The sequence below is a fragment of the Mesoplodon bidens genome, assembly GCF_964165515.1.
Source record: "Mesoplodon bidens genome assembly, chromosome: 6".
NCBI lineage: Eukaryota > Metazoa > Chordata > Mammalia > Artiodactyla > Ziphiidae > Mesoplodon > Mesoplodon bidens.
The window spans coordinates 110,363,160-110,388,782 of record NC_138162.1 but is presented as its reverse complement, the minus strand read 5'-3'; the positions used below and the strand labels follow the sequence as shown (position 1 = coordinate 110,388,782).

The 25,623-nt window shown below is 43.4% G+C and overlaps 1 protein-coding gene across 3 annotated transcripts in view; it reads right to left on the bottom strand.

Annotated features, from left to right (window-relative positions):
- The window catches only part of MSRA (methionine sulfoxide reductase A), a 389,488-nt gene that overhangs the window by 122,413 nt on the left and 241,452 nt on the right, over positions 1 to 25,623 (bottom strand). For all 3 annotated transcript variants that reach the window (XM_081237519.1, XM_081237517.1, XM_081237518.1), the window contains one exon: positions 9,777 to 9,881. In XM_081237519.1, coding sequence (XP_081093645.1) covers positions 9,777 to 9,881 — 105 coding nt within the window. The remainder of the gene's footprint in view (positions 1 to 9,776; positions 9,882 to 25,623) is intronic.

Sequence of the window (25,623 nt, the reverse complement as noted above, 5' to 3'; positions counted from 1 at the left end):
GTAATGAAATTCTTCTGACTTCATTTCTTCTTATTGATTTTATATTATTTCAGGAATTGATCAGCAAAGTTTAAATGACCTAAACTCTCCTATCTCAAATATGTGGAATTCTTCCTGGCTGAAAGTTTTCAAAAGCCTGTTTGAACTTACTGGCCCTAATCACATCTTTCAAAAGAAATTCTTGGATACCTGCCCTTGGTTTAGGATGCCAAAAGATATTAGCATTCCTAACCTCTGCTACCACACTATCCATTACAAATAAATTTTGATTTATAGCCTAAAAAAAGCCTATTTGAACTTCTTAATCTTGAAAATCCTTAACAGTTTATAAAATTGTAATATGTATGACAAGGAGCTTGTTAGGACAGATACTCTTCATTGGATAATGTGCTGCTGTTTCCAGTTACGGTGTGGTTGTGTTTTCTGTTGGCTGATAGCATCTTGTAACAGTGTAGGACCATGTACCATACAATGGAAATAACACAAGGTTTGAAATTGAACTTTTAGGTCCAAATCCCAGCTCTGACAATAAAGTACTAACTGGCTCATGGAAAATCACTTCACCTCTCTGGGCCTGTCTGTTCATCTGTAAAATGGGTTTAAGACCACCTACTCACGGGTTACTTTAAGGATCAAATGGGATCACATGCACATAAGAACCTAGCATCATGCCCAGCCCAGAGTAAATACCCAGTAGGAGTCTGTCATTGAGTCTGGAGGCACCAAGCCCTTAAAGCACTAGAAAGGCAGAGGAAAAATGTTAAATATAAGCTCTATAGTATTATATGAGAGAGGGATTTGAAAGTGCAAATAGCACATTTGCAAATAGCAAAGATACTGTGTACATATATGATAATGTTATGCAAGGAAAAGTATGACTGAAAGAACAATTAATAAAGAAAAATATCAGTTAAATTCTTTGTTTCTTTTATTCCTGTTTCTGAAATTCTTAAAAGAATGAAATCTCTTTCAGAATTCATAATGCTGGGTTTGGGTCTTTTTTGCATTTTGTATGTGTGCAGCTGTTCCTCCACTATAAGTATGCACATCTGCTCATTAGCAATACAATATAATTCCCACTGTCTAATTATTTGCAGATGATAGATTCCTTGTACGTGGGCTAAAAAAAGGATAGTCCTTCAAAACTGGTGACTTATTTTAAAAGACCAACTTAAAAGGGTCAGCACAACGAAGTTCAGATATTAATTTGGCAGTTCAAATATACGAACACCAGCACTTAATTGCCAACTTGGTGAGAAACAGAAGGAAAAGAGGATTTTTCTCTCTTCAATTAATATTCCCCGATAGACAGCACCAGGCACTGGCTTCTCCATGGTGCACCTGGAAAGAAGCTATGAAGCAAACCTGCTAAAGTTGGAGCGGACCGGCCCCACCGCAGATTCTCGGGGAACCACGCACCTCGAGCGATGCTGCACAGTGCGTGTGGGGCTGTGCTGGGAGAGGGATGTGCGGTCCACGGACACTGAATGGAGAAGAGTCCTTGGGGTCTCTAGTCTCAACCACGGGCTGAGGAACCACATTAATCCCCTACTCTTGGCTCTGAGGGTGAGGCAGCAAGCCAGGGTGTGTGGTCCTAGGGCTCCACGAAACCAACACCAGAGACAGTGTGGCCCATGGGGACAGCCAGATGAAGCTTCTGAGGACAACCGGGAGCTCCCTGTGGGAGGGGGGAGGGGGGATGTGGGAGGGAAAGGGATGCTGAGCTCTTGACTGAGGATGAAGGGTATGAACCAAGCATAGGAAATGATCAAGCGTGTTCAAAACATAAGATGGGGAAAATGAGAGGGAAAGAAATGGAGAAGTACTGGGGTTCAAGAGAGAGCAAGGCCAACAAATGGGAGCTGGTGAAATGGCTCTTACACAGGCAGGATGAGGATGGTGGCTATTATAGATGACATGCTTATTCTGTGCCCGGCACTGGGCTCTGCACAACAGACTACATTCCTTCATACATCTTGACGGACACTGATGGGAGAGGAACGGTTTTACAGATGGGAAAACTGAGGTTCGTTCATTCATTTGTTCAATGAAAAAATATTTCATATGAAGCTTACTTTCTAGAAGAGGAGACAGTTAATAAACAATAAACAGACAAATCAGTCCACCCTGTGATAAGTGTTAGGAAGAAAAGAGAGAGCAGTGATGGCAAAGACGGGTGGAGGGCTGGAGAGCCCTCTTTAGTTAGGGCGGGTCAGCGAAGACCTCTCTGAGGACGTGACTCTTTAAGCTGAAGGAAAGGAAGGAGCCGATCACGCCAACAGCTGTGGGCAGATGGAGCAGTAGGTATGGGCCCAGCAAGGGAGCACCTGTGTCTTTCAGGAATGGGGCGAATGCAGGCCACGACGCAGACATGCGGTGCGTGAGGGCAAGACCTGAGGCCGGAACAGGAGGCGCCAGTCAGCTGATCCCAGGCCAGGCTGCCATGGTACAGTTGAGTGTGTATCAGCCCAAAGAAAAGGCAGCAGAGGGACATACTTTTGTTTCGTGTTTTTGATGGATCATTATGGGTACTGGATTGGGAAAGGGGGCAAGGCCAGTTAGGAGGCGACTGTGGCAGCCAGATGAAAGTAATGAGAGCCACGACCCAGCGGTCAGGCAGAGAGAGACAGAAAGGAGGCGGTGAGTGACGTAACCTCCCCAGGCCACATGGCTAGTACGTGGCAGGCCTGGTTAAAGCCATATCCTCTAACCCCAGAGTCCATACTCTTAACAGATTTGATTAAAGCTGTTTTAATTAAGGAAGCATTTTAATTAAGATCTTCAGAGGAGTGACTGGGAGTTCATCCCCAGCTTACAGTTGAAGGCAATTTTAGTAAGGATTAGTTCAGCTGTTGTAAGAAAAAAAAAAAAAAAGAAAAAGAAAAGAAGGCCTAAAATGAACCAAAATAACAATAGCTTAAAGAAGTTCTTGCATAAAGAGTCCAGCCTGGGATACTGACTCTGGTGCCTTCGATCTTGTAGCTCCTCAGGTACAAGGGTGAGGCCTCCACCCCTGTGGTCTAAGACGGTTCATCACTGCATCCACAAGTAACTTGTGGGAAGGAAGAAAGAAGAGGAGAATGGCCTTTCCTCTAAGTGTACCGAACACAGAATTTGACACCATCACTGGTACTCATGCTCTGGTAGTCAGAATTCAGACATGGGGCTATACTTAGTCATAAAGAGTCTGGGAAATGTAGTCTTTATTGGTGGTTGCACATCCAGCTAAAATTCCAATCCTTCAGAAGTAGGGAAACTGATATTGGGGTCAGCTTGCAGTCTCAGCCAGAAGGCCTCTGCAGAAAGGCCACCACTAACCAGAGCAGTTCCCCACCTGTGGCCCCAGCCCCTGGGAAGGCGGGAGCTACTACTAGAGGTCCACAAATCCAACTGTGCAGCAGGCATGGCCTAGAGGCTGTGGAATGCATTATGCATGTGGGCATTTCCATTTTCCAGAGGTACGTGACATTGTGCTAGTTAATAAAACAGGCATTCAGTTTAAAGTGATTAAATTTGCAGTAGCATTTTCATATATTTGCTTTAAAAAGGTTACTAAGGGCACAACTATATCACATGGGGCATCCTGAAAAATGTTTATCTTTAGAAGAGGTCCTCCTAGTCAAGAAGCATGGACCCCTCTGGTGCAGGGGAAAGAAAATAGATTTGGGCTTTCGTCAGAGCTGTGTCCAAATATTGTCAACTACATCAAGCAAGACTGTCAGCCTTCTGGAACCTCATTGCTTCTCTTCTGTTAAGCGAAGACAGTGAACCCCAATTCATAAGATTATGGTAAGGGTTAAATGAAATGATAGGTATAAAGCATCTACCACTAAGACTGGCCCGTAAGGGGTGCTTCATAAACGGTGCTGATGTCCTTTCCCCAGGATCGAGGAGAGTGAAACAGGTTGGAATCGAGGAGTCAGGTTTATGGGATCAAGTCAGGCAAAGCTGAGTCTCCACGTTGTGCACTTGTGCGCTTGTGGCTTGGCTCAAGGTACAGGGTCTGGGCCCTGCCTCCTCCGGCAGGAATAGGAGGACCGAAATGATGGAATGCATGCACAGAGCGTGCTAGGTACAGGGCTACAGAGCAAGCATGAGACGCTGGGACCTTATCTGGTTCTTCTGAGCACTGTGTCAACAGCAAACGCGAGGAGGTTTCTGCCCACCAACCTCATCACCATCACCGCCAGCAGTTTCATCATAGAACAAGAACATGAACAGTGTTGAAATCTTTCCAACTAGCAGGAAGTACAAAAGAAACTTTGTGGGTAGAAAACCCACCCTTTAGTAAGCAGAGGGTAAATATTTTCCCACAGAAGTCAAGGATATAAAAATAACTAAATAAGACTGGTGAAGCTGTATTGTTGTGTTGAGAAGAACACAACGACAAAGCGGCCACTTGCATGGTTCTTGACATTTTCAAGTGATTTTCACATCATTTCATTTCATTCTTATGAGAGCCCAAGAAGTGCGCAGGATAGATATTACTATCCCTTTTTTGTAGATGAGAAAACAGAGTTTCAGACTGAGTAAGTATCTTGGTCAAGCTTCTGAGTTTGGGAAGAGGTCCTTCTGGTGCCAGAACCCAAATCTAAATGTGGGGCTCTGCCATGCTGTCTGGAGACCGGGGGAGTTTGGGGACCACACGGTCAGGAAGGGGTGCACACTTTCCTTAGGAGGCTGGAGGACCTGTATTCATCCCATGAGTAAGACAAAGCCAGAACAGGACGCATTCGCTTAAACAGTGGTATCTGAATGCTTCGGCAAAAGCAGAGGTTTCGTGGTACATTCAGAGAGAAGACTATTCCATTGACTGGCCAGTCGTCTGTAAACTTCACCTGAAGCTAATCCACTGAGCAGCACTCTCAGGACTCACTGCCTGTTGGCTGTGGAATAACGGGTCTTGGGCTCCCTGTATCTTTAAACGCCCACACTTCCGATAGCTCTTACCAGATCTGCTCCCTTCAAAATGGGGGACCACGGGGATCTCCTCCTTTCCACTGGGACAGATACTGTGAGAGCTGCTTTAGTACCCTGAAGCAGGGAAGCACGTGCAGGATGTTCTCTGTCTGGTCTATACTGTGAAGATCTGATTTAACTGAAAGGGAACTTAAGCTTAAATTCTTGCTCTTTCTACTATAGTAGACCCTGGTCATTAGCAAGAACCCCGCATTTGCTAATACCACTCAAGGATGTTGCTTCTCCCACAAAGTGAAGTAAATTATAACTAAAGATGTTTAGTGGCCCCTGCAAATCCTTCGTAACTTTATAAACAAGGCAGTAAAGCCTTTCAACATGCTAATTAAAATACATTTCCCTTGAGGCCTATTGCTGTTGAGAATCGTGTGTGTCCGGGGTGGGCCTATCATCACATCAAAGACCAATGTCATCTCAACTTTTACTTAAGTTTCGTCTTTTTGTTGATAAGTAATTCTGGTACAGGTAAGAGCATTCTTCAAGCAAGTGGAGGAATCACTCACTCTTGTTTCTGAAAAGAACCTACATGGACTATTGCTTCACAGACCCGAGTCTCCTCCAAAGCCAACATGCTTCTGTCCTTGCGAACGTCCATTTTCTGAGTAAGAGTAATCAGTTGTACACGCCTCTACTTCCCCCACCTGCCCTACTGGGTGCTTTTCTTTTCTGGGCCACTTTTCACTGTGAAATGTGATAAGAGTCACCGTGTGACTTCAGGTAGAGAATTAAGAAGTTGTGTTCAGATGGCTAAGTTCACCTGCAGCTCAGCTATCTCCTGCCGCATGCCCATCCTTTAGCAAGTGGACTTCAAATTCTTACCTCAGAAAAATTACATGATTACACGTTTTAGACCTTCAGAGTTCCCTGGAAATATTAAATCCATTGATATCAGACTTCTTATGAACTTATATTTTTGCTTTTAATCCCCCAGGGTTAACCAATACTTGTTTTAATTATTCCAGGTTAACATTTTGGTCTGTGATCTTATACACATTTATGTGAATGCTCATTTGATCTCAGTTTATTGGGATTTAACTATTTTCTTCCTATAGAAATGTATCTTCCCTGTGTGTTAACCGAACTGTTGGATACTGCTGCTTATTGCAGACCACTTAGTGATGTAGCACCACTTAGCAGAATACCTGGCAAAAAGAGCAGACAGAAGACAAATGTCATTAATGAATGCTTGTCTTTCACAATACTTCAGAAATATTGAAAAGGCATCTGATATGTTCTCAGGCCACACGTCCCAAATCCTAAATCCTAATTCTGAATTACCAAGGAACCTCCAATCAAACCACCAACAGGTCTTGAAGAAACAATTTCTAGTGTCTGCCCCTCGGTGTCTGAGTCAATGATAAAACCATTCAAGTGGCTTTAGACTTCTGATTTATGGAGCCAGATGAACACGGTTAACTAACAGTTACTGAATATAATGATCGAGCATAATGCTCATTGCTTAAATTGAGTTAAGCGGATTAGTTAGGGTTTTTGTTGTTGTTGGAAGTAATAGAAAGCCAACAAACTAGCTCAAGTTAAAAAAAGGAAGGGAATACCTAGTAGCTCTCCTAGCTTGAAGAGCTCACAAGAGAACTCTCAGGATTGAAGGAAGAGCTGCAGGAATGAGGAGTCTCAGGGCCTCAGAGCCTCCTGAGGGTTTTCTCCTCCCATCTCTCATCTCTCAGCGTCTCTGCTCATCTTCCTCCCTCACTTCTCTGGTGGGCACGTCGTTCCCCATACAGAGCACCCACCCCGGCAGCTGCAACAAACTGAGAACATACGACAGTCCCAGGGAAGGACTCTAGCTGGTTCTGCTTGGGTCACATGCCTGTTCTTTGGATCAAACATTGTTGACAACAGGAAAAGATACTGATCGATCAGGACTGGATCATATGATCACTCCATTGGCCCTATTTCCAGAAGGGTCCTAGGAAACCCTACAAGGCAGAAAAAGATTGTTTCCATGGCCCATTACACTGAACTATCTAAAAAAGTAATTCTAATAATAATGCGGGAAGATCAGATATCTTGTGATTTAATATGTGTGATTGTATATATTACAAGAAGCACTACTCTAAGCAGAAACAAATATACACAAGGGTAGAAAACCTCTCCTCCTACGTGTATAATTTGTCCAAAATATCAGTGTAAAAAATAGGTCACTCAACATTCCAGTCCCATTGTCTGTGACCCCCATCATCCCATCATTACCAACTTCACCTTCTGGCTCACAGAATTGAACCAGATGACCTCTAAAGTCTCTTCCAGTCTATGAGCCTATGAACACCTTGTTAGGAAAAAAGAATACCTCTGGAAGAACAGTACATCAACCGGTTACATTATTGGACAGTGTTATGGGCTAAAGTGTGTCCCACCTCTCCCCACACTTCACATGTTGAAGCCCTAACCTCCAATACTTCACAGTATAACTTCATTTGGAGATAGAGACTTTAAAGATTAAGATGAAATGAAGTGGGCTTCCCTGGTGGTGCAGTGGTTGAGAGTCCGCCTGCCGATGCAGGGGACACGGGTTCGTGACCCGGTCTGGGAAGATCCCACATGCCGCAGAGCGGCTAGGCCCGTGAGCCATGGCTGCTGAGCCTGCGCATCCGGAGCCTGTGCTCCACAACGGGAGAGGCCACAGTAGGGAGAGGCCCGCGTACCGCAAAAAAAAAAAAAAAAAAAAAAAAAAAAAAGATTAAATGAAGTAATTTGGGTGGGCCCTAATCCAATTTGACTGGTGTTTTTATACAAAGAGGAAATCAGGACACAGACACACACAGAGGGAAGACTGTATGAGGAAAAGACAGCCATCGACAAGCCAAGATGAAACCAACCCAGCCAATGCCTTCAACTCAGACTCCCAGCCTCCAGGACTGTGAGAAAATTAATTTCTGTTGTTTAAGCCACCCAGTCTGTGATACTTTATGATGGCAGCCTTAGCAAATTAATACAGATAGTAAACCAAGAATTTCAAAGAGGACTGAGGCAAAGTTGAGACGAATCTGATCCATGGGATGGGGAGAACAAGAGGTTCTCCTAAAGTTCTTTTGAAGGTGGAATTCCCCTGAGATTCAGGGGCCAGAACTAGTGACCTAATAACTGAGGTGTGCTAGTAAAGACGTGATAAAATGGGTAAGACATTAGAGAAGTAAGGAGAGAGAAGTGGATGACAGACTTCACCCTCTTTGAAATTTTGAGGGGGCCAAGCATAAGGTGGTTGTATCGGGACATGGCATTACGGGTGGCCAGGCCAAGGCCACATACCCAGTCTTGTGGGCCTGCAGGCAGCCTGTCTCCTCCATGACTTCAGGCTTGCCTGGGCTCCTGATAGGTGTCTCCACTTAGAACTTTGGAGCCCTCAGCATCCTGCCTGACCCTCAGCTTTGAGAGCCAAGAGGCTGAATGGCTGCTCCATCTGGACCAAAGGCTTCCCAGCATGAGTTCCTGGCTGTCACTTATTTATGATGCTCACCAGTCAGTTTCCCTTTGAGCCATGCATGTCTAAGCCATTAGGCTTGCCATTCTCATATGATGTGACACTCCAGTAGCCCAAACGGGGGTGGCATCAGAACCTTCCGATGATAGTACTCTTGCCCTACCAGTTGGGTACCTCCCCTGCCCCACACCTCACTGCTCTCCCACCAGGGACTCATCCCCCCATGTCAATCAGACTTCACTGTCATGGAGAGCCTGCTCCTGGCCTCCTTCCCAGCCGTTACCCACCCTGCTGGATGTACGTGGACCCTGGACCTGCCTGATCCTGGCTCGTTGATCATTTTGCTGTTCTTGCCTTAGCTCTGACCTTTGCCCTCTGGCAAACCACCCTGGCATTAAGTGGAACCAGAACTCAGGACTCACCAACCTATGCTGCTGGGGTCTTGGTAAGGTCCCACCCCAAAGCACAATGCACATTTGGAAAACCACATCCATTCATCAGGAAATAGCCAACATGGCGTACCCACTCTCCCAAAATCTGACACCAAAGGGAAAATATTTCCGTTAAATAGACCGATTGCTAAATGAAAATCACATCGGATATACAGGACTTTTCAGTTCATAAGCCTCATGGTATCAGATCATCACACTGGCAAAGCAGTGCTTGTAAGGCTGTTAAGATGAAATCTGGAAATTACTCCATTATTGAATATTACAATGATATTTGCCAACATGAGATTTTTGCTTGTGTGTGCATTCAAATAAAATTCCTGACCACCATTGTTTACAGCCCAAATATATTAATATCTCCATATAATAAATTCCAAAGAAGACAAATGAAATATTTAAATAACCCAAGCATTGTAGAACCACTGAATACTGCATTTTACCTTTATGTTCTTTTTTTAAAAAATCACCCACAGACATTTAAAAGAAAAAAAAAGGCTGATAATGTCAAAAGATGAGAAAGGCTAAATAAATTCAGGGAAATAAAGGAACCATAAATCAGGAAAACTTTGGAGCTGCTAGAAAGACACTTTAATTTTGTAGACAAAAGACCGCATTAAGGAGGAATAATGCAATAATCAAAGGTGAATGAATCTCTATTGTCTGGTGTCTTTCTCTGTGGGAATTTTCCCACCCCTGACAGCTGTAAAGGGGGGAGGGGCGCAGACAGTGGCTGTGCCTTTATTCTCTCGCCCTCTTCCTCCCCAGCCCCTCCCCGTCTCCGTCAATAAATGTCTGCAATCATATTCTTGAGCTCCTGTGTGATTTCAAGGTTCATCTCTTCCATGCAGTTCAAACACTAATTATCCCAGCTGTAATTAGTAAGATAATTAAATACTGGCTCACTCATCTACCTTGGGTCGGGTCGTGATTCTCCCAGAAGACCTTGAGCAGCTCCTCAAAGCTGATGCGTTCTGGCTGGTATACCACTCGGACTACTTCTGCGTGGCCAGTTCTTCCTTGAAAGAAACAGAACGTACAACCGAAATTTACTGACAACATCAACTTATGACAAGTTATTTGTTTCCAAAAAACCACTAGACAAAGGCTGAAATTCTTCCCTCTGAAGGCAGGGTGGGAGCACAATCATACTTTAATGCTTTCATCCTAAGTCTCTGTCGCTGGTTCTTTTTCCATAAAAGCACACGGTTGTCCTCGAGCAAGTTTCCTGAGGATGATGATTTCTCTTCATTGTGTTCTAATTTTGTTTTAATTCCATGAGAAAATAAACTCGGGTTTTCATTTTTCTAATCTCACTCTTATGAAACCTTATGGATCCAACCTGACATGGTGCTAGAGATTTGAAACTCTGCGAGGGGAACAAGCCAATTTATTTTTATCATCCCCCCCCCCTTCTCTGTACATAGTAAGCTCAGCTGCACTACAGAGGGAGATGGTGCCAGGTAGAGAAACCCAAGAAAAAAACAGGCTTATAACTCATTCACATTAGATATATTCTTTAACAGAGAGACATATTTGCTGTGCTGTTAACAGACGCGAGGGTCAGGTTCACATACCCAGCAGGACGGTAAGTGTTTTCTCAGCCTAATTCGTCTCTGTGGTAAACAACTACTGTAGCAAAAGCCTCTCTGCAGCCCCTGCTGTTAGCACACTCCCTTCTCAAAGGTGGTCCCCAAGGTTCTAAGGATCAGGGAAGCGGGTACTTGCAGTACCACTTGTACCTGTGGAATTCATGCCCTCTCTTATTTTACAGTGTTAGAACATGGTAAATAATAGACCCCTCCATACTAACATCATCTCTATGTTTAAATTTGTTTCCCATCTCTTTCAGTCACCTTGTGTGTAGTGAAGAATTTAGCCTTGCCCAAACAGGTAGCTGGCCTCTGCCTTGGCTCTGGTAGGTAATCTAGGTCATACCTGATAGGAGTGTCCTCATTTAGAGAGGCCACACCTATACTCTTAGGGTGGGGCTAGCCACACTGAATCACAGGGTAAAGCTGCCAACAGTCCTAGGGTAGAGGTTGCCATGGCGGAAAGACCAACCATGTGACTGAGGGTGGCGGCTTTGGGTAACAGAGTATCGGTTGACCGAGAGCCTGAGTTCAACCATGTGGGCAATCAATCAATCATGCCTATGTAATGAAGCCCCAATTAAAAATTCTGGACACCAAAGCTTGGGAGAGCTTCCTGGTTGGCAATACTCTGCATATTGTCACACATGGAGGCCAGGAGGGTAACATATCCTGACTGCATGGGAGATGACACAGAGGCTTTGCACTGGAACCCTTCCAGACTCCGCCTATGTGACTCTTCCTTTAGCTGATTTTGATCTGTATCCTTTTCCTGTAATCAGCTATAACTGTGAGGATAACAGCTCTGGACTTGTGTGAGTCCTTCTAACAAATTATCAAACCTCCCAGTGGTTTGGGGAATCCTTTGAACTTGCATCTTAGTTTGCAGAAGTGTTTTCCCCTATGTTGGTAATCTCACCTTAATTCTTACAACCCTCCAATTGTACACGCAGGGAAGGTAGAAATCCCCATTTTACAAACTGGCAAACAGGTACATATGAGTTAGATTTTCCCAAGGTCATATAGCTAGCAAATTTCTGGACCATAACCTGAAAAAACACCTTCTGAATTCTTGTCCAGGGTTCTGTCCAATATATCAAAGTGAAGAAAGCAGAGGGAACATGAATCCAGAAAAGGAGAGAGATCTACTTACTATCTTTAAGTCTTCCTTAGCAGTTAAAATTTCTGATTGTAGAAACAATGATTTGCAAACAATATGAAGCTTAAAAAGTGTGCAGAAATATAGAAAATAAAAATCATCCATACTCTTACCACATAAGTACTATCAATACTTTTTACGCACTTCTTTCTAGATATGTACGAGACACATACATACACAAAACACACACAAACTCGCACTGTGACACACAGTTTGTTTTATTGTAATCACTGCATCATGCTTTTTCCACTTACCAGCATATCGTGAGTGTCTTCCCATATCACTGAAATTTTTAGGAAATACCATTTATAATGACTATATAACACTCCAAAGATGGCCGTACTAGTACTTATTCAATCATTCCCTGTCATTGGGCATTTGTATTGAATCCTATTTTTATCTATGAATGTAAATATTTTTTCTACATTTTTGAGGCTGCCTCTAGCCTTAGTTATATAAGGGAGTTTTCTAAATCAATGTTTATGAACATTTTAAAGATACTTGATACCTTGTGCTAAACTGCTATTCATTAAAGTTGACCCAATTTTCTCTCCCCATTGGCAGCATATCTGAGGGTCAGCCTCAGTCACCATTGCAATGTTGTTAATCCCTACCAAATTTATAGATGAAAGATAGTATCCTATCATTTTATTTTTAATGAATTTAATTATTAGTGAGGTAAAAAATGTCATGCTTATTAATAATTTTAATTTTTTATTTTCTCTAATTTTTGTTATATCTTCTTTATATTGGGTTATTAATATTTTATTCTTAATTGGTCAGCCTACATAATTTTAATTCAAATACTATAGTCATGTAAGTTAACATCTAAACAGATTTTATGCTAATAGGTATTAAAAGAATGATAAGGGAATTATGGGAAGAAGATTCATTAAGTATAATAACCATGTTATTGCAAAACCATTTTTGATCTACTTTAAAATCTTATAATTTTGTGTTTTGAAATGTTTAACTGAATGATTTAACTACATAACTGGTAAGACTGTCTGAATATTAAAAATGGCAACAATGTGTTACAAACATGACAAAAAAAACATTTGATAAGAAAAGCATTGAAACCACACTAGAAATACAGGCAAAAGATGTAAACAGGCAATATACATTGGAAAAAATAAATGTAGAACATGAAAAGTTCTCAACAGGGTTTCCCTGGTGGTGCAGTGGTGGGGAGTCCGCCTGCCGATACGGGGGACGTGGCTTCATGCCCCGGTCTGGGAGGATCCCACGTGCTGCAGAGCAGCTGGGCCCGTGAGCCATGGCGGCTGAGCCTGCGCATCCGGAGCCTGTGCTCCGCAACGGGAGAGGCCACAGCGGTGAGAGGCCCGCGTACCGCAAAAAAAAAAAAAAAAAGTTCTGAACATTTTCAGTGATCAAATAAAAGCAAACAAATGTATATTAAACACCATCTCTTACTCATTTCATTTTGTAAAACTGCATAAAATTGTGCCTAGTGCTGATGAGGACACTGTGAGGCTGGCGCCCTTCCTTGGGTGGTGACACTGAAAATGACGGCACCCTTCTGAAACCCCATGGGCATAAGAAGCAAGAGCCCCAAAGACTAAGATTAATTCGCCTTGATGAAGTGACCCAGGAAATCAACCTCAAAGATATAAACCCCAAAGACTAGAAAAGACATACACAAATATGAAAATTCATTCCATCACTGCTACAACGGTGGAGTACTATAAGAAATCCAAAAGTCAAACAAAAAGAAACAAATTATGGTACAGCCGCGTGAGGAGACATCACGCAACCATTAGTTATAATCCCAAACCCTAGTAAAAGCTGCTACTAGTTACTGAACACTGATAATACGGCAGGCACTTTACCTACTGCGTGTTCTTCAATGCTCATAATGTTTTTTCCCAATTTTTCTCTACTGAGGTAAAATACACACAACATAAAACTTACCAGCTTAACTATGTTTAAGTGGACAATTCAGCGGCATTACATACAGTCACATCATTGTGCTACCATCACCATCATCCATCTCCAGGACTTTTTTTAGTCTTGCAAAATTGAAACGTCATACCTGCTAAACACTAACTCCCCAATTTTACCTTCCCCCAGCCCCAGGTGACTGCCATTCTACTTCTGTCTCTGTGAATTGTTTTTTTGTTTGTTTGTTTTTAATTTTTTTTTTTTTTTGCGGTACACGGTCCTCTCACTGTTGTGGCCTCTCCCGTTGAGGAACACAGGCTCCGGATGCGCAGGCTCAGCGGCCATGGCTCACGGGCGCAGCCACTCCGTGGCATGTGGGAAACTCCCGGACCGGGGCACGAACCCATGTCCCCTGCATCGGCAGGCGGACTCTCAACCACTGCGCCACCAGGGAAGCCCCTGTCTCTGTGAATTTGACTCCTCTAGGTAACTCATATCAGTGGAATCATATTGTATTTGTTCTGTTGTGACTGGCTTATTTCATCAGCAGAATGTCCTCAAGATTCACCCACGTTGAAGCACGTGTCAGAATTTCCTTCTTTTTTAAGGCTGAATAACATTCCATTGTTTCTATGTGCCCCACTTGGTTTATCCATTTATCTGTCAATGGACACTTGGGCTGCTTCCACCGTTTGGCTATCGTGAACAAAGCTGCTATGAACATGGGCACGCAGATGCTGCTCACAACAATTTTACAACAGGGATGCCATCCCCATTTTACAGGTGAGGAAACCAAGGCCTCTCCACACGTTTTTTTCACATAACATCCCACAGCCAGTAAGTGGCAGCCGACCAGGATTCAGCTGGAGGCGCAAGGTCTGGCACATTCTATGACCCCAAGCTGGGCTCCTGAATGTAGACACCCGAAGTCATCAAGTGACAGCAAACTGTCACACAGGCAGTGGCCCAGATGAGAAATCACAGCTGCGGAGGTAACTGACATCCAGGCTGTCAAGACTATTTTCCAGGATTAGGCTCTTCCTTCATGGTTGCAGTATGGGGTCAGGAAAGATTTCCACTCACCAGCAAACACTTTTAGACATAATCTGCGCACTGACATTATTTGTGGAGAGGTTTAAAGAGGTTTGGTTGTTTAAAAGAAACTACTACCATTAAAATTCAGGATCCATCTGCATTGACAAACAGTGCGGAGAAGCCCTTGTCAAACTCACCTTTAAGTTTCTTTATTTTATTTCTCCAAAGTACAAGAGCCTGTATAAAAATACACAGTGCAAATGATCAGAAGGATTAAGGGGCCAGGAACCACTTACAGAAATGCCCACACCTCCAGGAGCTCACCGATGTGTTAGGCTAATTTGATTCCCAAGACCAATCTGCAAATAGTTTCTGGTGCTTCCAAAGATAAAAGGCTATATCTTAAAAATACTTTGAGCTGTTTCTTCACATAACAGCGTGCAAATAGCATGATAGATGTGATGTGCAAATGTGCTTGTTAACAGTTCACAGCAGTGTTATAGGTGCTTTAACGCTGTCATTCAAAAATACCTTGAAAGGAAAAACGCAAAGGATGAATGTCTTCTCTGAGCATCTCCCCCGTGTCACTTTATCTCATGACCCCAAAGGGAGGTGAAGGAACACAGAGGGGTAGGCTATGGTCAGTCATTCCTTACAAGACAAAACATCCCAGAAGACACACACATGGCAGTGTTCTGGGGGCAGAAAAATCACACATCTAGAGTCAGCTAGAGTTCTGTGGAAGCCAAGTCATCCACAGAACCAGGTGTTTTTAAAGAGAACCCCAAGACAAATCAGCCATTTCTTAAAGACCTGTATGACAGCATTCTATCCCATGGGGAAAATGTGATCTTCAACTCTTCCAGGTCAGCATGAATAGTTTTTACTACCGGTGGGCTGGGGAGAAACCAGGGAGGTGGCCTACCCAGCAGATGAGACCGGAAAAGAGGCCAGGAGCTGGTGAGACAGGAAGGCAGGGGGACGATAGCAGGGGCCAGTGTTGTGCTCTGGTGAGAAGCACACACTCGAGCCAGGCTGCTTGGGCTGTGCTCTGGCTCTGCTACTCGGCAGCTGCGTGACCTGGGCAGGGCCAGGGAGGGAGGAAGACGCTGGTTCAAATCACAGCTCCTTGGCTATGAGCCATGCCTTACCTAGGGGGCCCACGCCCACTATCAAAGGCCCTTTATCTACTTTACCACTTGATGCCTCGGTTTCCTCATCTGCAAAATGGGGAGCCAGAACTGTGCCTGGCACACAGGAGTCTGTCTCTATGTCTTATTATAAGCTGAATTATTAGAATTATACTCTACTCAGCTGTGATGGAGTGGGAAAAGATGAGAATTAACGTCACTAGAAGTAACTTAAGCCATAGTTCTAACAAGTAGTTTAACACTTTTTTCGACTGTGATCCAGGGTCTCCTACTATTTCAGATAGGAATAAAAAATAACCTCTGTGACAGAAGAGTCATAAAGATTAAATGAGGTCATATGTGGGAAAGTTCTGGGGAAAATGCCAGCTCTGTATACACAAATGTGACGCTTCTATTATTGTTACCCTTTTATGTTTCCTCAGCATGGACCCCTCGCCATAAGGACTAAACTGCAGGAGAAAACATATCTCTGTAAGTGGATAATTCTGATTTTATTTATCCATTCGACTGATAGAAATATCAGTCGAGTGTCTACAACCACTGACCCGGGTGCTGAGGTGCAGTCCCAGCGGGCGCCTTCTGGCCCCAATGGGGACTGTGGTCTGGCCTTCGTCCACACCATAAAGGACCCAGATTCTCACTCTTTTGAGGAAGTGTAGGGTGGCGGAGAAACACTGTGTTTTTCAAGTGTGAGTCCCCACTTTAGAATCAGAAATAAAAGGACAGGGGTTTAATGAGAGGGTGCTTAAGTTGGGTAAAAAGAAACCTCCAGAAACAGGGCTCCAGGAGCAGAAGCTGAGGCTGGGATCTTGCCTCCCTGGAGAAGCTGTGTCCTACCATGCTGTGGCTGTCGACAATTTCCTTCCAACGAGAACCTCTGTCCCTCAGAGTCGGTGTAGCCAGGAGACAGCACAGAGCTGCCGAACTGAGATGAGCAGACGCATCCACTGCCCCCTGGGCTGGGACCCTGGGAGGCCACCTCCCTCTGGTCAGAGCCAAGTGACTACAGGTTGGTGGGCAGCAGTGACGGGTGGCCAGCATCCCACAGCTAGCGCGCTGGGCGGAGCGAGCGAGACTGGGGGTGACAGCTACACTCCAAACTCCCTCTAGAAGTGGTGGCTCCTCCCCAACGGGGTGGGCAGATCCGATGCCAGGAGATTTCCAGAAGGAGAAGGAGCAGGGCCACCTGCACCAAGGGCAGCTTGAGCCCACGAGGGGCTCCTGGGGGTGGGCTCATCTGGGGGGGGACCCAAGGGCCACCCAGCCGAGCAGCCGAGACCTGCGTGGTCCCAGCGTGTGAGGAAGAGCGGAAGCCAGGGCAGCGGAAGCCTGCCTTCTGGGAGGGGGCTTGGTGGGGACGCAGAGGACAAAAGCAGAGAGAGATGGAGACCGTGCACCCCTGCCAGGGCCCCTGCTGCTGCAGTGGCGGGGGTGCGGGGCGGGCGGAGGGCGGGAGGCCGTGGAGACAGCGCCCGGTCCCCGGGCAGAAGCTGCACCAAATGGGCGCCCCTCCGCCGTGGGCCGGGCTTCTGCTGTCTCCGCAGGGCAGTGAGAGACCTCGAGGCCTGCTCGCCCCTCTCTAGGTCAAGGCCCAGCCCTGGGCCACACCTCACAGTCAACAGGTTGCCCGTCGAGAGCCACACGGCCGGGCTCCACCCAGGCTGAGGGGCACGGGGCCGCGTGCTCGGGGCCTGGGCTTCCGCACCGGGCTTGGCCAGAGCACAACGCACCCCTGTCCCTGCCGCTCACAGCTGTCCTCTGCCGTCCAGAGTTCCTGGCCACTGGGCCTCTCTCTCCACAGCTGGGGTGTGCCAACCTCGTCTCCCCATGCCGTCTCCCTGACCGAGACACTCCACAGCCCCACATCAACCCCCAGCTCCTCGTGCCCCGCCCACACACAGCCTGCAGTGCCCTCGCTCCAGCCACCTGCAACCCAAGCCCTCTCCTACTCTCAAGGTCCCTGGAGGTGCTGCTTCCTCCAGGAAGCCCTGCCTGAGCATGGGACCTTGAGAAGAGGCAGGGTGCACGGGAGAAAGCACCCCAGGTGGGATGCCATCAGGTCTACTGAGCTCAGATTCAGGCTCTTCGACTGAGTCAGGTCCCCTGAGGTCCCCTCACCGGGTCGTTGTGATGAAGAGAGATGATGGATGTAGCCGATAGGGTCCAGCAATTAGCACACAGAGGGGACTCAAAAACCTGATCTTTCTCCACCAGGCACCACGGATCCAGCCCCCCTGGACGCTTACCGCACTTGGGATCAGTCACACACAGTGCAACACTTGGGTGCTGGCTGTTTTCAAGTGCTTGCTTAGTCTTCCCACGTACAAAGGGGGCTCCTTGAGAGGAGGAACCAGGAAAGTGGCTCTTCTCTGTCATCCCCCAGGACCAGGTGCATGAGGTGACATTAATAAACACATTCAGATCAGAGGAGTCTTGTGCTAAATGTTTCTGCCACTTACTTAGCCTTCATCTGGATGAGCATCCGTGCCAGCCCCAGATGTGCTCACCCGACAGAGGACCAGTCCCCTAAATGGAGACATACCTCCATGCCCTGCTCGGCCTCTGTCCCTAACCGTTGAGTTCTATGTAAACCTCAGCATACATCTTCGAATGGACTTAGCTACTACCTGGAGAAAGGGATTAGACACAATGAATGCAACTTGAACACCTTACTATATGGGTCAACACGATGTTTTATTTACTCATTAATTAATAAATATTTCCTGAATGCTTACTAAGTTCCAGTACTTGTGCTAAGTGCTAGGGATTCAAAGGTGGCAAATGTTAATACAGTGACAACAAAAGACTCTTGCAGCGCCAGCACTGCTTACAGTGTGAGTCCAAGTAAAGAACTGTTCTTTGGAGGAAAAAGACCTGTTCTATTTTATTTATCCTACAGGCAAGATGGAGGGGAGAAGTGAGCTGTAGTTATTTTTTCATTAAATAATAACTGTTCTTCAATTTCCCTCACCTTTTCCAGCCAACAAGACCAAACCGTTAAACCAAATCAAACAGCACAGAAAAAGATCCAGGTGTTTGAAGGGGAAAGGTGGATGACTAATACCACCCTTTCCCATACAACATTCAAACCACTACTTTCCTCTTGCTAATTAACTACAAAGAGGTAAGATGTCAGCTCAGTTTCATCTCCAGCTCCTGCAGATAGAAAATGTGATTTCCAACAATGTACTCATTATAAAAAAAATCCTAATACATCAAAATTGGATGCCCTGTGGAGTTCATTATAGGATTTGAGGAGTGTCTATACTGTCATTTTATCTTGGCTTTTTTTTTTTCTTTTGTCTCATAGTCACTTAAAGTGTCCAAAGAGAAACGTAAGCTTTAAAAAGCATCCTATTGATTGAAAAGTAGAAAAAAATACTGTTAGAGCAACTGTAATTTTTTTCTGATCCACCATGGGGAGACACGGTGGGGGGTGTCTTATCCTTCAGTGATTATTCTCTCAGAGGAGTGCTATAAACACGGTGGAGTATTTTTTCAAGAAAATTCCTCAGGAAAACAATACCCTACAACCATTAATTCTTCATGCTACTGGACGTTTCTTACTGCTACAAAGCTAACTAGTAGGTAACTAGTCTAGGAGAGAGTGGCTCACTAGTTTCTCTATCCAACCTGCTGATCATTGAGGCTGGCCCTCACACCCTTTGAACTCTTTTTTCCAGAACATGAAAGGACCTATGTGGTTGGGTTGATCAATGTCTATTTCCTAGACCAGCACCAACTCCCACCCCACCATGAGATAGGCAGGCATAATGAGATGTCAGCAAAACTAACCTGCCAAGTGGAGATCATGGTATCCTTGCAGCCGAGAGAACAAACACAGTGTTATTAAATGGCCTGATTACTATTAAAAACGGTATTGCACACTGAGAAGCTATGACTCCTTGATGCTGACAAATTAGACCAAAAAATCCAAAATGAGGCCTGCTTGTACCTTGTCATTAGTGGGCTACACAAGAAGAGTGGTTCACAACCCTACACCTTAGAATCACTTGTGCAACTTTTGGAAAAATACTCTCACACCTACCACTCCACCCCACGCTGGAATTCTGATACAGGAGGTCTGGGGTCAGACCTGGGCATATGTATCCTCACAAAGCTTGACAGGTACTTCTAATGGAAAGCTAGGAAAGGGAATCGTGAAATTGGGAATTTGATATATGTGGCTATAACAAGGGAGAGGAAACCAGACAGTAGATGTTGTTAACAAAGCCTCAGAATTTTAAGGGACACAAAAGGTCACCTAGCCAAATGTTATATTGTTTTTTACCCCATTGCAACATCCAAATGACCATTTCAAGTGATAGATTGTACAGGATTTCATGAAGTAGTCCATGCTGTTGTTGGAATGTCCTATCTTTATTGAGTCAAATCTACCTCTTCCTACTCACAGGTCCAGGCTGTACCTTTTGGGGTCTACTCACTTCTCCACAATGACTCTTGAGAAGGCTGAAGGTGTAGGATATTGTGGGGTACTTAACTGGGCACGGACTCCAAAGTCAGAAGACCTAAACTTGAGGGCATAATCTGCCAGACAGACAGTTAACCTTTCCTAGTCACAAGTTCCTCACCTGTAAGATGAGGGAACTAACACCTGTCCCATCAATCTTGGAGTATGGTTGAAAGCCCTAAATAACAGACATAAAGGAACTGAGTGGTAGTAATCAAACCTATGATATCACAACTAGTCTTTCCATATCCATATACTATTGTAGTAGGGAAGAACAAATCTGACTCCATGTTAGAACTGCTTCTTTTACTTTGTAAACCTAGAAGGACCTAGAAGAACTAAAGAGCAAACAAACAATGATGGACAAGATAATAAATGAAATTAAAAATTCTCTAGAAGGAATCAATAGCAGAATAACTGAGGCAGAAAACGGATAAGTGGCTTGGAAGATAAAATAGAGGAAATAACTGCTGCAGAGCAGAATAAAGAAAAAAGAATGAAAAGAATTGAGAACAGTCTCAGAGACCTCTGCAACAACATTAAATGCACCAAAATTCGAATTACAGGGGTCCCAGAAGAAGAAGAGAAAAAGAAAGGGACTGAGAAAATATTTGAAGAGATACAGTTGAAAACTTCCCTAATATGGGAAAGGAAATGGTGAATCAAAGTTCAGGAAGCATAGAGAATCCCATACAGGATAAAGCCAAGGAGAAACATGCCAAGACACATATTAATCAAACTATCAAAAATTAAATACACAGAAAAAATATTAAAAGCAACAAGGGAAAAACAACAAATAACATACAAGGGAATCCCCATAAGGTTAACAGCTGATCTTTCAGCAGAAACTCTGCAAGTCAGAAGGGAGTGGCAGGACATACTTAAAGTGATGAAAGAGAAACACCTACAACCAAGATTACTCTACCCAGCAAGGATGTCATTCAGATTTGATGGAGAAATTAAAACCTTTACAGACAAGCAAAAGCTAAGAGAATTCAGCACCACCAAACCAGCTTTACAATAAATGCTAAAGGAACTTCTGTAGGTAGGAAACACAAGAGAAGGAAAAGACCTACAGTAACAAACCGAAAACAACTAAGAAAATGGTAATAGGAACACACATATCAGTAACTACCTTAAATGTAAATGGATTAAATGCTCTAACCAAAAGATATAGACTGGCTGAATGGATACAAAAACAAGACCCATATATATGCTGTCTATGAGACACCGACTTCAGACCTAGGGACACATACAGACTGAAAGTGAGGGGATGGAAAAAGATACTCTATGAAAATGGAAATCAAAAGAAAGCTGGAGTAGCAATTCTCATATCAGACAAAATAGACTTTAAAATAAAGACTATTACAAGAGATAAAGAATGACACTAAATAATGATCAATGGATCAATCAAAGAAGAAGATATAACAACTGTAAATTTTTATGCACCCAACACAGGAGCACCACAAAACATAAGGCAAATGCTGACAGCCATAAGAGAGGAAATCGACAGTAACACAGTCATAGTAGGAGACTTTAACACTCCACTTTCACCAATGGACAGATCATCCAAAATGAAAATAAATACAGAAACACAAGATTTAAATGATACATTAAACAAGATGGACTTAATTGATATTTATAGGACATTCCATCCAAAAACAACAGAATACACTTTCCTTTCAAGTGCTCATGGAACATGCTCCAGGATAGATCATATCTTGGGTCACAAATCCATCCTCGGTAAATTTAAGAAAATTGAAATTGTATCAAGTATCTTTTCTGACCACAATGCTATGAGACTAGATATCAATTACAGGAAAAAAATCTGTAAAAAATACAAACACATGAAGGCTAAACAATACACTACTAAATAACCAAGAGATCACAGAAGAAATCAAAGAGGAAATCAAAAAATACCAGAAACAAAGGACAATGAAAACATGATGACCCAAAACCGATGGGATGAAGCAAAAGCAGTTCTAAGAGGGAAGTTTATAGCAATACAATATTACCTCAAGAAACAAGAAAATCTCAACTAAAGAACCTAACCTTACACCTAAAGTAATTAGAGAAAGAAGAACAAAAAAACCCCAAAGCTAGCAGAAGGAAAGAAAGCACAAAAATCAGATCAGAAATAAATGAAAAAGAAATGAAGGAAACAGTAGCTAAGATAAATAAAACTAAAAGCTGGTTCTTTGAGAAGATAAACAAAATTGATAAACCACTAGCCAGACTCATCAAGAGAAAAAGGGAGAAGACTCAAATCAATAGAATTAGAAATGAAAAACGAGAAGTAACAACTGACACTGCAGAAATACAAAAGATCATGAGAGATTACTACAAGCAACTCTATGCCAATAAAATGGACAACATGGAAGAAATGGACAAATTCCTAGAAAAGCACAACCTCCCAAGACTGAACTAGGAAGAAAGAGAAAATATAAACAGACCAATCACAAGCACTGAAATTGAAACTGTGATTAAAAATCTTCCAACAAACCGAAGCCCAGGACCAGATGGCTTCACAGGTGAATTCTATCAAACATTTAGAGAAGAGCTAACACGTATCCTTCTCAAACTCTTCCAAAATATAGCAGAGGGAGGAACATTCCCGCACTCATTCTACAAGGCCATCATCACCCTGATACCAAAACCAGACAGAGATGTCACAAAAAAAGAAAACATAGGCCAATATCACTGATGAACATAGATGCAAAGATCCTCAACAAAATACTAGCAAACAATAATCCAACAGCACATTAAAAGGATTATACACCATGATCAAGTGGGGTTGATCCCAGGAATGCAAGGATTCTTCAATATATGCAAATCAATCAGTGTAATAAACCATATTAGCAAATTGAAGGAGAAAAACCATATGATAATCTCAATAGATGCAGAAAAAGCTTTCAACAAAATTCAACACCCATTTATGATAAAAACTCTCCAGAAAGTAGTTATAGAGGGAACTTACCTCAACATAATAAAGACCATATATGACAAACCCACAGCCAACATCGTTCTCAATGGTGAAAAACTGAAACCATTTCCACCAAGATCAGGAACAAGACAAGGTTGCCCACTCTCACCACTCTTATTCAACATAGTTTTGGAAGTTTTAGCTGCAGCAATCAGAGAAGAGAAAGAAATAAAAAAAATCCAAATCAGAAAAGAAGAAGTAAACCTGTCACTGTTTGCAGATGACATGATACTATACATAAAGAATCCTAAAGATGCTATCAGAAAACTACTAGAGCTAATCAATGAATTTGGTAAAGTAGCAGGATATAAAATTAATGCATAGAAATCTCTTGCATTCCTATACACTAATGATGAAAACTCTGAAAGAGAAATTAAGGAACCACTCCCATTTACCACTTCAACAAAAAGAATAAAATACCTAGGAATATACCTACCTAAGGAGACAAAAGACCTGTATGCAGAAAACGATAAGACACTGATGAAAGAAATTAAAGATGATACAAACAGATGGAGAGATATACCATGTTCCTGGATTGGAAGAATCAACATTGCGAAAATGACTATACTACCCAAAGCAATCTACAGATCCAGTGCAATCCCTATGAAAGCACCAATGGTATTTTTCACAGAACTAGAACAAAAAATTTCACAATTTGTATGGAAACACAAGAGACCCCGAATCAGGCTCCCTAACTTCAGACTATACTACAAAGCTACAGTAATCAAGACAGTATGGTACTGGCACAAAAACAGAAAGATAGATCAAGGTAACAGGATAGAAAACCCAGAGATAATCCCATGCACATATGGTCACTTTATCTTTGATAAAGGAGGCAAGAATATACAATGGAGAAAAGACATCCTCTTCAATAAGTGGTGCTGGGAAAACTGGACAGCTACATGCAAAAGAATGAAATTAGGGCTTCCCTGGTGGCACAGTGGTTGAGGGTCCACCTGCCGATGCACGGGACATGGGTTTGTGCCCCGGTCCGGGAAGATCCCACATGCCATGGAGCGGCTGGGCCCGTGACCGTGGCTGCTGAGCCTCCATGTCCAGAGCCTGTGCTCCACAACGGGAGAGGCCACAATGGTGAGAGGCCAGCATACCCCTGCCCCCCAAAAAAAGAATGAAATTAGAACACCTCCTAACACCATATACAAAAATAAACTCAAAATGGATTAAAGACCTAAATGTAAGGCCACACAGTATAAAACTCTTAAAGGAACACATAGGCAGAACATTCTATGACATAAATCACAGCAAGATCTTTTCTGCCCACCTCCTAGAGAAATGGAAATAAAAACAAAAATAAACAAATGGGACCTAATGAAACTTAAAAGATTTTGCACAGCAAAGAAAACCATAAACAAGAAGAAAAGACAACCCTCATAATGGGAGAAAATATTTGCAAACGAAGCAACTGACAAATGATTAATCTCCAAAATAGACAAGCAGCTCATGCAGCTCAATATTAAAAAAAACAAACAACCCAATCCAAAAATGGGCAGAAGACCTAAATAGACATTTCTCCAAAGAAGATATATAGATTGCCAACAAACACATGAAAGGATGCTCAACATCACTCAGCATTAGAGAAATGCAAATCAAAACTACAGTGAGGTGTCACCTCACACCAGTCAGAATGGCCATCATCAAAAAATCTACGAACAGTAGATGCTGGAGAGGGAGTGGAGGAAAGGAAACCCTCTTGCACTGTTGGTGGGAATGTGAATTGATGCAGCCACTATGGAGAACAGTATGGAGGTTCCTTAAAAAACTAAAAATAGAACTATCATATGACCCAGCAATCCCACTACTGGGCATACACCCAGAGAAAACCATAATTCAAAAAGACACATGCACCGCAATGTTCATTGCAGCACTATTTACAACAGCCAGGACATGGAAGCAACCTAAGTGTCCATCGACAGATGAATGGATAAAGAAGATGTGGCACATATATACAATGGAATATTACTCAGTCATAAGAAGAAATGAAATTGAACTATTTGTAGTGAGGTGGATGGACCTAGAGTCTGTCATACAGAGTGAAGTAAGTCAGAAAGAGAAAAACAAATCCCGTATGCTAACACATACATATGGAATCTCAATAGAAAAAGAAAATGGTTCTGAAGAACATAGGGGCAGGAGAGGAATAAAGACGCAGACGTAGAGAATGGACCTGAGGACATGGGGAGGGAGAAGGGGAAGCTGGGACGAAGTGAGAGAGCGGCATGGACATATACACACTACCAAATGTAAAATAGACAGCTAGTGGGAAGCAGCCACACGGCACAGGGAGATCAGCTTGGGGCTTTGTGACCACCTAGAGGGGTGGGATAGGGAGGGTGGGAGTGAGACACAGAGGGAGGAGATATGGGGATATTTGTATATGTATAGCTGATTCACTTTGTTATAAAGCTGAAACTAACACAGCATTGTAAAGCCATTATACTCCAATAAAG